Source organism: Botryllus schlosseri, chromosome 2 (genome assembly GCF_051294905.1).
Source record: "Botryllus schlosseri isolate E-star chromosome 2, Bs_hap1, whole genome shotgun sequence".
Lineage (NCBI taxonomy): Eukaryota > Metazoa > Chordata > Ascidiacea > Stolidobranchia > Styelidae > Botryllus > Botryllus schlosseri.
The window spans coordinates 23219033-23231920 of record NC_137237.1 but is presented as its reverse complement, the minus strand read 5'-3'; the positions used below and the strand labels follow the sequence as shown (position 1 = coordinate 23231920).

General features: G+C 40.3%; 3 protein-coding genes across 3 annotated transcripts in view; 1 reads left to right on the top strand and 2 right to left on the bottom strand.

Moving 5' to 3' along the window:
* Window positions 1-12888, top strand: part of LOC145434224 (uncharacterized) — a 239063-nt gene that overhangs the window by 50766 nt on the left and 175409 nt on the right. The window lies entirely within an intron of this gene.
* LOC145434201 (uncharacterized) lies at window positions 3366-5408 on the bottom strand. The gene is made up of 5 exons (XM_080311530.1): window positions 5251-5408; window positions 5076-5153; window positions 4854-5022; window positions 4222-4366; window positions 3366-3557 (listed from the first exon to the last, which is right to left on the bottom strand). The coding sequence occupies exons 1-5, from the start codon at window positions 5335-5337 to the stop codon at window positions 3479-3481; spliced, it is 558 nt and encodes a 185-aa protein (XP_080167656.1). The 5' UTR covers window positions 5338-5408; the 3' UTR covers window positions 3366-3478.
* LOC145434200 (uncharacterized) lies at window positions 9797-11690 on the bottom strand. The gene is made up of 5 exons (XM_080311529.1): window positions 11526-11690; window positions 11388-11465; window positions 10464-10644; window positions 10194-10341; window positions 9797-10035 (listed from the first exon to the last, which is right to left on the bottom strand). The coding sequence occupies exons 1-5, from the start codon at window positions 11628-11630 to the stop codon at window positions 9927-9929; spliced, it is 621 nt and encodes a 206-aa protein (XP_080167655.1). The 5' UTR covers window positions 11631-11690; the 3' UTR covers window positions 9797-9926.

The window sequence follows — 12888 nt, the reverse complement described above, 5'->3', positions numbered from 1 at the left end:
AAACTTGGGGCAGTGTTAAATACCACCATCACGACATGACATAACAAGTTTCAAGAGTTTTCATGGTGTGAAACCCCATTAAAATCGACCTATACCAGCAAAGGTCGACTAAACGCATATGACGGTAACAGAGTTCAGCTATAGATACGATTGTTACATCACACCTTAAGGGCACAGAGCTATCGTGCCCCGGTTGCTCGGTAATTTTATGAATAGGAGAGAGTAAATCACCGTTTCTTTATTGTGCGCGGTTTTGAGAGAATAGACAGTGAAAGCTTGTTATGAGCGCTACCGGGCCAAGCCCCGGCTAGGCATTCGCAAAGCGAAAACACAGAAGAGAATTCGATTTTCGCATAGACTTCGCTATATATGGGCATTTACAAGCGAAAGGACAAGAAGTATACGATTTTCGCTGTGATTTCGGTTTATATAGATAGGTGTGCGTCTATAAATGGTAAAGAATTGTTATTGAACAGAATTTTAGGTGGGGCAATGCCCCAGTTGCCCTATAGGACGAGCCGCCACTGCTCCTTACCTAGATCCGTCATAAGCTTATGCACGGTATGTCTTGGTTTTAGTATCGAACGCTGTGCCAAGTCTCAAGGTTGACACTCAGTGATTAGGGCAGTAATTTCGTTATCAAGGTCGAGTATGGTAGAGATGTGCTCCGATCTGACACTGTAGCATACAACGCATTGCGGATTTCACGCAAAAGCCGGTGTATCTGCGGTAACGTTAACTGAGATGATGATATCATTCTCAGTTTGCATTCAAATATTTACTTTGATATTATATTCTCCAATGTCAATTTCACCGTGAAATTGTGGCCTTCAAGCCATTTGCTCACAACCCCCTGCTGTCAAGCGCGATAGCTATTTCTTTTTCGATGGCGGCTAACAGCTGACCACTGATCATGATCAGCCTATTCCTCAGTAAATTTTGCGCAAAATTCGGTGTTGGTCTGTTCGCATTAATTTTGACAGTGTACCATACCGAAAAGGGCCATGAGACCACTTCTCGATGATGTCATGTAACAGTGTACTAAGTTTAAAGCTTTCATCCACGTATTTGTTCGGTAATATATTTTCCAAAGGCGATTTCGCAGCAGGCCTATAGACAGTAATAAAGCCGTATGTGTCGTGTTACAGTCTCCAGTTTCAAGGCCCAAATCTCCTATGCTGTACCAAGACCGAATTTCCGAGGCTGCTATTCTTAGTTCTTCAGAATGATGTTTTGGATTCAATATGACAGGCCCAATCTATGAGATAACAATTGCGTATATGTCCGAACTCGTTGACTTTTCCAGTTAGGCTTACGCTATCTCTCGAGTTATAGTCATTTCCAGGTCTAGTGCGAACACGAACCGTGTTGAATCTTTGTTCCGCACGCCGTTTACGCAGTTACCACACTTCAAGTCACAGCTCACCGGCGGACCTCTCGTGGCACATACGTTAAAATCACTGTTGCCGGCAAATTCATGTTACCGTACCATCATTAAGTTACTTGTTTACGTTGGAAAACGCCATTGTGACGTCATCTTAATAAAAAGTCGCTTGCAGCCCTTGCCCCACCACCCGATATTGTCACGAGCCGCCACTGATGTGGATTATGAGGAATGTGATAGGTGACTAAACCCCAAAACATGACGTGATACAGAAAAACCGAAGTCCTTTTTTTAATTCAGCGTCCAAAAGTTAGTCAAAAACAATTGTCAGAACGAAGTCAAATTGTGTTCCCCAGTATTATCTTGCTGCGTGGTAGCGGCGGCTGGACTTTATTGATCGAATATCTTTACTACGTGTGAATTCATTACGCAATCACGAGTAAAACTAATACTTGTGATGCAACAATGAGCAGCGGCATTTAAAAATCCGACGTTTCTGTTATCAATAACCCGGTATAATATCACACGCATCCTTGTTCATGAATGTTCAGTTTCTGTCATAGTCCCTTCACAAATAAAAAGCAATCGTTTTTTGACAAAGAAATCGATTAAATATGTGGAATAAGCGATTACGATTACTTTTTGAATGTAATCGATTGCAATTACGATTACTTGAAAATGCAGTAATCGTCGTGATCGCTTACGATTACTAATCACGATTACCCCATGTCTGCTAGTAATATCGGTTAACGACCTCATTAGGGTCGCGACCTAGCAATATACGGAAGTAGGGTACCAACATCGTTAACAAAATTAATTCATTGCCGTTAAGCTTTCTAGCGTTACAAGAAAATAAATGCGTAATAAGCCGATAGAAATATTAGATAGATAAATCTGGCGCTCGCCATTACGTATTGCGCTCGTTCATGGATCGTGTATTAAGCGTAACGCGCGTTTTTTTTTGTTACCTAATGAAATTGTACGCAAAAGTAAGGGGGTCTGGAGGCAGCCCCATATGTTGTGTTCAATACCCTATGGGGCCCAAGATCATAGTTTAATGGCTGACCAAGTTCTGCATCCGTATTGACGACATTCATGCTTGAAAACAAAAACTTCCCTTAATAAGTTGAACCGCACAGCGTAAAGCTATAGTGGCATAGTTTCAAATGAGTTTGCAAGGAAATTCCATTATGGAAGAACTATTCTTACACAAATTTTAATCAAGGGAGTGACAGTAATATCCGTTTGCAGTGCTAATTTGATTTAGTAATCGTCAACTCCAAATTATTATTGTTAATATTATTATTATTATTTGTTATTTGGATATTGGCGCCTATGACTGATTTGGTCTTTTGCACCACGTACGTGATGATCAGCGTACGCAGGATTTTACTGGTATTTCGCACACGACAAAGTTCAAATCCAATGATGGGACACATTTTTTCAAACTGTCTTCCTTGGAAGTCTGTCATTTCCGTTTCCGAGTTGAAAATACGAAGCCATTCAAAATGTTAACACAAGGCTTTTAAATTGAATAGTAGACTGTGCGGGGACCGGGGAGAGCACGAAATGCATTGTTATCGGGTAGATCGCCATTTGTCATTGAATCTGTGGCCTCGTTTGTCAGAAAAGTAATATGCCCACTTGTTGACACCATGCTGCCTTTGATCATAACCTAAATCAGTTCTGGTGAAGGGCAGTTATGAAAATTATTTCAACTTGGTTTGTTTAAGATCTGTCTGTCTTTTCCAGTGCTTTAAAAGCTTTCCCAAGCAGCAATAACGCCGAATTCCCTAAATCGTGCGGCGTGAGGTACTTCCACGACGTATCTCCAGCGTTTTCAATGAGTAGTCCCGTTCCGATCTTTTTCGACCCGGTGTGCAGGGCTGGTTGTGATCGGATATAATCTGAATTATCCTTCTCCACCAACACCTAATAAATCGCTCACGCAAGTTGCCCCTCAAACTCTGCTCACCACACCTTATTTGCGGAACTCCATTTATTTTATTTCTAATAATTCTTTTAAAAAATATATAGAACTGTGTTTGGTATATCGAAGTTTTCAGCACATATCTTTCGAGCTATCGCATTGCTTTAACCAGCCCAATCGATTAAATTCCCAATAACCCCGTTCCAGAACGGTCGTGAAGGGCGCAATGGAGGTGTATTGGCGCTAAAAAGAAAGAACATATATATTTGATCTTGCGGAATAGCCCAACTTTATGTGATAGGCTTAAATAATACTTCATGTACCCTGAGATTGTTGACAACATATTTCTCATTACCAGTCGAAATCAATAGATTACGAAACATGTCGATCAGCAACAATCGAAGATTATAGTCCCAGTTGGCCAGTGAACTTTTCTACACATACCCTATGTCCTCTTTTGTTCAATAAACTGAAAGTGTCCTCGGAGGACGCTCAAATGTCCTCTTTTTGGGTGTTCGTCCTCGTTTGTTCAAGTGTTAAAAAGCGATCAAAATTTGAGTTTTTCATATATAATCCTGGGATTATCCACCGAACTTCGCTATTTTTGCAAATCCAGAACTTTCAACTGCAATAACTTCACTTCTACAGGCTGGAATTTAGTTAAATTTGTTTTGCATCGCTTTTGAAGACAACTCAACAGTTTCATGGGGAGGACAGAAAAATTTCATTTTTTAAAATTTTTTGATAATAAAGTAAGATTTTTAATTGGCTCTGCGGCGGCTTATACTTGCTGGAACTGAATCAAATTTGATGTGCATCTGGTTTATGGTAACCTGACAATCTAATCAGCGAATCACTGGAATCAGGAAAAAAAGTTATTTTTTAACAACCCTAATGCATATCTTACCAATTCCCGTCGTCATCCAGCATCTCGTCCGACTCATCGATGCAGTCTAGAGTGTCATCGCACATATTTTCTGGGGATAAACACACCTGGCCAGGTTCACCATCGTCTACGGGCCCTTCACACTGATACGAATACACGTCGCAACCTTGACAATGAAATATATGCTGTAATGACGCCCTGTTATGTTTCAATGTGTCAGGGATTTATCTGGGCTTCTCGTCGCCGATGCTGCTGTAGTTGAAGCGTCTTTATGGGCCCGGAGAAGGAGTGAGCCGAGCTCCGAGAGACGACAGAAGTTGAACGCACGACAGCGAGAGTGAAAGAAACGTTAACGTGCGTGGGAGAGAACAGTCTTATATGAAACCATGCAGCAAAACGAAAATGAAGCTTCTGAACTTCGGAATTCAGTGGAGTGGCGCACATGGTCTGAACAGGCTATACGTGTCACTGATGTCGTGTGTCGATAAAAATAATAATGATAACAAAAATATATGCAAATGCTTGCATATGGTAATGCATAATGGATTATATGGCAAGAACCTTTACCGATATATTCTAATCGTTGCAGAAGAATAGGCTTAACTATTTTAATGACGCGCGATTTCATTTATATCCGCTATTCCATGACTTACTTGTTCGGAGGATGGCGGAGGCGAGTAGGTAACCCTTCCGAGCATTAGAAACAGTCATCACGTATTCAGTATTTGGTTGAAGGTCGTATAGGTCCACGTAGTAGTAACCATCCTTACTTTTGGAACTTTTTGTCAACTCCCTCTCGTATATAACACCTTTTGGGGATTCCTAGGTAAAGATAGAGTCAGTCAATATCGAGACGCGAAAGACCGCAAACCTACCTTGAGTGCGACTCGAATTGCGTATTTTTTCACATTCTTGTATTGATTGAACCGAGCAGACAGCGCCGTTGAAGTCTCCTATAAGCGTAACATACTTCGTAGAGTTACAGATTTCAAATGCCAGTTTTAATGCAGCTTCTCTGTTATATTACTCTGGGGAAACTGCTGATCTTACCGACAGAGGCTCTATGTTCATAGTCGCCGAGCGTTTAATCGCAACTGCAACTCCAACTAGTAGGCCGAATACAAATAATTTGAGCATGTTGAACGCAAGTGGAGTTATCTAAACCTCTAGAAGATGACTGATGGCCGAGAGCGAAAAACCCTGTTATTTATTCATGTGCTGCGGACGCTCCTCGGTTTATATTGAGCCGGGTTTCTTATTTCTACTTATCCCGAACAAATGAATGTCCCGAAAAAGGATGTCATTTGTGCTGACTTAATTATGTTTTGGGCTGTTCTCGATGCGGCTTTCATCGCATTACAATTGAGACGAAAATATAAAAAATACATAATATCACAGCAGTATCCAATTCTGCGGTATTTGGTAAATACTGAATTGCGCAGAGTCATACTCTCGTATTTCCGTTCAATTTACCAAAGTATGTAGGCTACTCCGAAATAGAAACAGTAGAATAGGCAAAGCTTCTTAGGACACTATATTCAATCAGACCACACCGCATAAATGATTTGATATTCTTATGGACTATATAGCTCATTAAATAAATACTTGCTATCATTCGCCTCGTCACTGTGGCACCAAGGAAGCAAATTCAACTTGAAACTGAGAATATCCTTATGACGCTTTCAGGGCTACACTGTTTTTATATAATTCTTCTTGACATATCACGCTATTCTACTTGTGAATAAAATATGATCCGCTTACATCAGTGCTACGTGATTGGCCTAAGCCCAAGGTGTAGAGTGAGAGTGAGAGTCATCTATGTGTAATGAGTATAAAGCGATTTTCTCAAAATACGAAAATGACTCGACTCGACTCGAGTCAATCTGCGAATTGACTCGACTTGGACTCGAGTCATTGCGCATGACTCGAACCAAGTCATATGATTCGAAACTCTGACGGCCAACACCGACATTTCATTGTAATTTCGAAGAATAGTAAATTAAACACATACTATTGGGATTTCTTGTATTGGTATACTGGTACTTGAAAATGCGACCAAACACTTCTAAAAGTGAGGAAAATGAGTATCTTACAAATGTGAACCATTCGATATCACCAAACAGAGTCATAAAAAGTGGATTTAACAAGACTTTAACTGGAAACTGAGCTGTCAACACAATGACTTGGAGTCGCATAATATCATGACTCGGATTTGACTCTCTGCTCGCTGACTTGGATTCGGACTTGACTAGGTGGTGAATTGAAAATGACTCATGTTGACTCGAGTCAAAACTATAAATGTGAGATTGACTTGTGACTCAGTTACAACCCGGCCTAGCGACGACTCTGGCCACATAATGCCATAATGCTGTAGTACATATTGACGTTTTAAATGTCGCCAATTGTATCAACCGGGGCAATCAAATGATATAATAAGCCCTTTAAATCAATATCTTCCGTCTCTCTACCTACAATTTCGACGAGGACTTACAAGGGAATATACACTCACGCTCAGACCGGAAAATGTATTCGATATTGAGCAGAGTGTAAAACAGGTTTCTCTATTTGTTACCGATGTTATCCCATTACCAAGTTATACAGCAGTAGCCAACATCCCAATCGCACGGATTTTGTCTTTCTGATACAATAAACATATGAAATTAAAATTGACTCCGTGAGTCTGCTGGATGTTTCTTTTACATCAGACAACGATATCAATGTTGTTGATTGGTTGAATAAGCATCATTCGCATGTGGTGTATTTCGCTCTTGATGTTGTGTGATTGCGGGTCAAGCTCACAGCAGAGAGTCACTAAATATTCACAAAAGTTAAGCTGGATCTTTGTGGCAAACTTTTGTAACAAAGCAAGTAAAATTTTTGAAATTTTCAAGGTACCATGTTCGTTTAGTGTTGATGTTTTTATGCTGCCAGATCCATGCATAGAGTGACGCGCAGTTGAAATGCAATTAATTCCAACCAAAGATGTTATAATGAAATGAAAATTGTAATAGGCTATGAAAAAGGTTCACAGTGTAGAACCTACCAAGGTTCGTTTGTGAACGTGAACCTCTAAATTTCCGAGGTTCACACACAGAACGCGAACGTGAACCTCTCGTTCACACCATCCCTACTCAATAGGCATATATTGGTAGACATGCACTCGTAGGTTGTACATGTTATATTTGTACTATGTACACATACAATATGCAGGTATGTATCTGGACTTGAGCATTGGGTTAACGAAAATTGGTATCCTTATCTTTATTTTGGAATTAGTCACCATCACGTCATCGTATTCTTGAAAGTCAGTGCCACCCGTGATCTACTGGTGTGAATATATACACCAGTGGTACACGAAACCGGAACTTCTCAGACTTACACCACAGTAAAAATCAAACAAAACCGTTTAATCGAATGAAGCTGGCACGTAGGGACGTATAGGAGGTATGTACGTAGGCACGTAGGATTTATTACCGCGATGTAACTCTGAGTTGAGTTCTATTTTCATGTACGACTCTTTGGGTGTGAATATATACTTTTTCCGTGAAGAGTGTACGGCTACTACGGCAGTAACGTGCGGTGAGGTTCGTGGATGGTGAGGCACACTGACCTCTTTTGCGCCAGATAAACAAATATATATACTCAAAATGTTAGATGATTCAGGTGGCGACTTGTCTATTATCACATTAACACTCTCCACACGCAGGTTACGTAAAAATAAGCTACTACACTGTCTAGATTTGAAGGTAGGTGGGATGGAAAATACATAACAGCTATTAGAGATATATACGGGGTCAGGATTTTGGATTCTAACCAGGACAAGAATCCGGCTAGTTTTTGTCCTACAGGATCTCGGATTCGTGTTCTCATTTTTCCCGACAGGCGGATCTGGATCAGAACAGGATTCTAAATTTCTAGTGCATGAAGTTGACTTGCTGTTGTTTACTTCGATATTTTGTATGAAATTTGACTCAGCTGGATTCGGAATTGCACCACTATCTCGAATAATACCTAATAGCAAACTTCAATGCATTGCCAGGGGCAAATAGTTGCGCAACCGTGTGTAGGATATTTTGACATTTGAGACGGAAACAGTATCCGGATTGGCTCAGGATTCCATGACCGTGATCCGTACATCTGTAACAGCTATACATCAGTAAGAGAATGTATTTACTCTGCACTAGATGTTGGTTCTTAATTTTAGTATTGGCCTTAAGAATACCACGTGCACCAAATATATGTTATTTTTCAGCTATTGACAGCACATGAGAACGTATTTATGACTGCTTTTCACAGTTTGAGTATTTTTTAAAGCGGGCGAATTCTACTAAAATTCCAAGTATACTTCTTGGCTGCTTCTGAGAGCACTCCTTCTACTCGTACTCAAGAAGAATTTCTCATCGATACTTCTACTGCAGTAGCTTTCTTGACCACTTTGAACTCGTATACATTTACCTGAGCCGCGGCGCGCATCCAGTAGGCCCTACTTCTCGCTTGCTTGTCTTCTTGTCTTTATTTAGTTGTTTTTCCGTTCTTATACAAAATTACAGAAATATTCGCGGCACAACTGAGAATCTGTAGCGGCACATAGTTTGGAAATAACTGTCTTAGAGTCTCGTACTCTGAAATTATATTTCTCCTAAGATAGGGTTACCAAAAATTCCGGACGCTCTTTTGCGCCCACTAGCGGATTTCAAAATTAATTATGAGCGCATTGTCGATCAATATGACGCCACACCAACAAAGCTTTGTCTATCGACAAAAGGTAGTCACGATCCGTTTCAGGAGTATGTGGTTGCGTGTTGTAAGTTGTAACCAGGGCCGATTTCCCATTTTTTCAGCCTTCTCCGGCCCAAATAACTACACCACTGAGTTATATAAACACCGCACATTCGGAGGTTTCCAACTTTTTATGGTCGCGACTCCATTTCGAATTTGAAAAATGTTCCGTGGCCAGCTCAAATTTTGATGAGCTGATTACAAATTAAAGGGTGGCACATTTGCCCAGACTTACTCACAGCCTATTTTAGAAGCTGATCACGTTCAACATCTTGCCGCACCCCAGAACAAAGGCAAACTACCCCCAGGTTTAGAACCACTATATCTTTGAATACTGCACCCAAACGGTTAAAAACGACTCAATGAATATACCGTTATCCTGTGATTGCGACTACAATTAGACTTATTTCTGTAAATGAATGTTATTTTTGTTTATTTTTGATTGCAGTTTTTTCGAGGGTGGTAGTCCCATATTAAAACCAATATATGTGATACTAAATCGCGCCACGCGCGAAGAAAAATTTCATGTAGCATAAATCTGCCCAAAAATAATATTGTTTAGGTTGATTTAGTAAAAAATTATGAACCTTCTTCAAGCTTTCAAAATTTCGGACATTTCGGCATATTTTAGAAATTCCTCCCGCACATAGTTTGAACAATGAAATTTCGGACGTATGGCAACCCTATCCTAAGACCACGACCCGGCATTTGCTTTCCGTCATTTGTTGACCAACACAGTGCCTCCAAGATTCCTTTTTCCTCGATGTAAATGTATCACCCTACCGGTTGAAACCGTACCGTATATCACTCATTGATATCGTATATAAGTTAATCGGTATATTTCGATCTTTCCACATTACAATCATACTGTGCAGTGTGCACTGTGCTCGCTTGACGAAACGATATAATTTCAACAGAATGCGAGAGATCCACTATCGACATCCGGATTAGCCAGTCCAATCAAAAATTTCTCCCATGACGTCAGACCAGAAGGACGGACTTTCCTGCTGACGGGGTATTCCGACACTTCCGGGCCGTTGCTGAAGGACATTGGCACTGCAAATATAGAGTGTATCATCAGGATAAGGCATATGTAAGAATAAAGAATGATGACTTCAGAATTTGCTGAGGATAAAATCGTTGTTAATGATAAGTCACGCCAAGCTGACTCGAATGGCAATAGTGATACATTTTATAAGAGTTAATAGCTATACCAAGTCCCGTCATCATTCATGTCTTCATCGGAACCGTCTACACACGCCTGGACACCGTCGCATAGTTCATAGGAAGGAAGGCAAACACTGGTGAAGTCGCTGAACTGTCTTGCGACTCCGTTGCATTGGAAAGAATACTCGTCGCAGTCTGTGTTAGGAAAAATAGCTTGAGTCAGTTCATATCTTGAAGTCTTTTCGAAACGTGCCGTTCAGTAAACCCGAATGAACTGGGTGTTGAATAGAGAGGAAATATTTATCTATATAGCCTACCTGTCATAAACGATGCACTACCGAACGGGTTGTTCTTTCTGTCGTTGGCAACCTGGATCTCATATACTTCACCGGGCAAAAGAGTGTTCCCAGAGTCGATGTGAAAAAGTTTGTCCTCTGCCAAATCGGTGCTACGTATCACAGTATGGAATTCCGGAGACGCCATCGATGGATCGGCATTCTGTGATGGGAGGTAATGGGTGACGTTTGTGTGGTATTTAACCAACAGCGATCGTCTCAATTAGCATAGAGCATGCCGAGTGTTATCACTGATCATTCATTCGTATATCATGACAGCGAATTTATCATACGCTGCTGAGTTTATTGTGTGTGCTGTGTTGTATAGGCATGATGATGCTCTAACTATATCAAAGTATAAGGAATGATAGAATGACTATGTGAAATTGCTTAATTGCACGTATTTCATTTCATGTGTGGACCTATATTTAGAACATTTTATTGCAGTAACATCATATTATGCCAGGGCCATACGGTCACACGATTAATTGCGACTGGTTCCCACATTGGGAATATAATAGTAACACGACGCGGCGCTCATTTTGAAAAGATAAACTTCAGCTGCAAAGTTTAAACAATCGTTTTCGCTTCGAAAATGTCCAATATGTTGGTTAATTTCGTACAGTACTGAGATATTGTTATGAAAAACCCGCCTTGTGGGAGATGTTAATGCAATTCTGAATGCAACCACACACAAAGCAAACAAACCGCACATTTAAAAACTTCAAATCTTAAACGATTGATCTTGGAGCTGTAGTAAGGAGGGATAGGAGCTGCGATAACAAAATATAGAATGATGTATCATCACAACAGATTCCTACGAATATACCATGGATCTCAAGTCCACGAAATATTTGATGCAATATTTATTATAGATATTCTCATATTCGCATCCAGACATAATACCTTGAACTTGATCGTTACATAATATGCCTTGACTCGCTTGTAAGGACGAAATGTGACCTTCACCGAATTAGGAGTCACCTGTAATCACAAACAAATACTTTATAACGCGAACGGATCGTTCGAACTTGACAGCGTTACCGATACGACTTGAAGGTTGATTCGATTCGGACGGTTTTCGATTTCTGCGCTTGAAACGATTCCAGAAAGTAACAAAATCGCGGTGAGGTACAAAACAGACGTCATTCTTTAACGGCTTACTGCTAGCGTGGAACTGCCTTCGATAAAAGTACGGGTAGAAATGTAAATTGGATTTTATACGCAACGATGTCGGAAGTTATTGGCACTTAACATGAATAGAAGTGACGTCACGCAATGAAGTGTCTGAATGAAGTAGGCAGTGCAACATTCAGAGCTCTTTATACAGTTAAGACATCTAAAATTACGGTAACGTCCATCTCCAAAAAGCTTCACAGAAGCCCAGTTTTCTGTAATGGCATTCGATTGAGAAACCGTTTTGCCACAGATTTGCAGTTCAGTACAGACACTTCCTGTAGACTTATAATAGCAACTCTTTTCTCACAAGAACAGGGGTTCAATACGAAGACGATACTCTATTCATGATGTTCTAGTTACTATATTGTGTAATTAAAACCGGTTGCAAATGTTATGTTTCAAATAATACTTATGACCTACTTTTGCATACAGTGATTTTTGCAAATAGGATACGGACCGGTAATAATGTGAAAGTGTTTGCTACCAGCAGCTAATAAAAAAGAGAGATAGTTTATTAGGTTTTGAAGCAATAAAAGTAAAATAAAAACATTCACAGAATAATAGTATATGGACATGGACACCAACAAAACCGACTAAGCTAATGTCATTGGGTGTATTGCCTAACTGCAGATTTGGGATACTACACACGAGTTATATCAAAGCGATTCACCGTGAATTAAACCTCTATTCGACTTGCACTACTCACTCCATGAGTTTGGATTCTATAGACCAGTGGTTCTCAACCTTTTTCACCTCGTGGACCGGTAAAATTTCAAAAGATATTCGGCGGACCGGTGGACCTTAAAAATTGAAATCAACCCAATATGTAATGTAGGCAGCCGTTTTTCTGCAAGTATGGTGCTAGAACAGGGGTGGCCAACCGTTTCGCTCTTCACGGTCGCATCTCGATTACTTATATGGATTCCAGGCAGGGCCGTAACTGCCGCACCCCAAACCCTCTAATTGGGGGGGACGAGCTCGAAGGGGGCCCAAAATTAGCATATGAATTAGCATAGATTATAGAGTATTTTTTGAAAATTTATGCAACTTTTGCAAAATTTTTTCGCGCTATACGTGATTTTAAGTTGCCAAATGTTTTCATTATTGGGTAGGCTATGCTTCCCCCAAGAAAAAATACGCAATTATAAAAATGAGCATATCGGCGTTGGCCATTACCTCGCCACAACGCACCAAGACATATACAGTTTTAGGCTATGTAACATGCGAC

Coding starts and splice junctions, on each gene's coding strand:
- LOC145434200 (XM_080311529.1), bottom strand. CDS start 11,630: ATGACGTCTGTTTTGTACCTCACCGCGATTTTGTTACTTTCTGGAATC. Junction 10,645..11,387: donor ATGTAACGATCAAGTTCAAG/GTATTATGTCTG, acceptor CTCCCATCACAG/AATGCCGATCCATCGATGGC. Junction 10,036..10,193: donor ATGAATGATGACGGGACTTG/GTATAGCTATTA, acceptor CTATATTTGCAG/TGCCAATGTCCTTCAGCAAC.
- LOC145434201 (XM_080311530.1), bottom strand. CDS start 5,337: ATGCTCAAATTATTTGTATTCGGCCTACTAGTTGGAGTTGCAGTTGCG. Junction 5,023..5,075: donor CAATTCGAGTCGCACTCAAG/GTAGGTTTGCGG, acceptor ATCTTTACCTAG/GAATCCCCAAAAGGTGTTAT. Junction 4,367..4,853: donor CTCCGCCATCCTCCGAACAA/GTAAGTCATGGA, acceptor TTCATTGTCAAG/GTTGCGACGTGTATTCGTAT.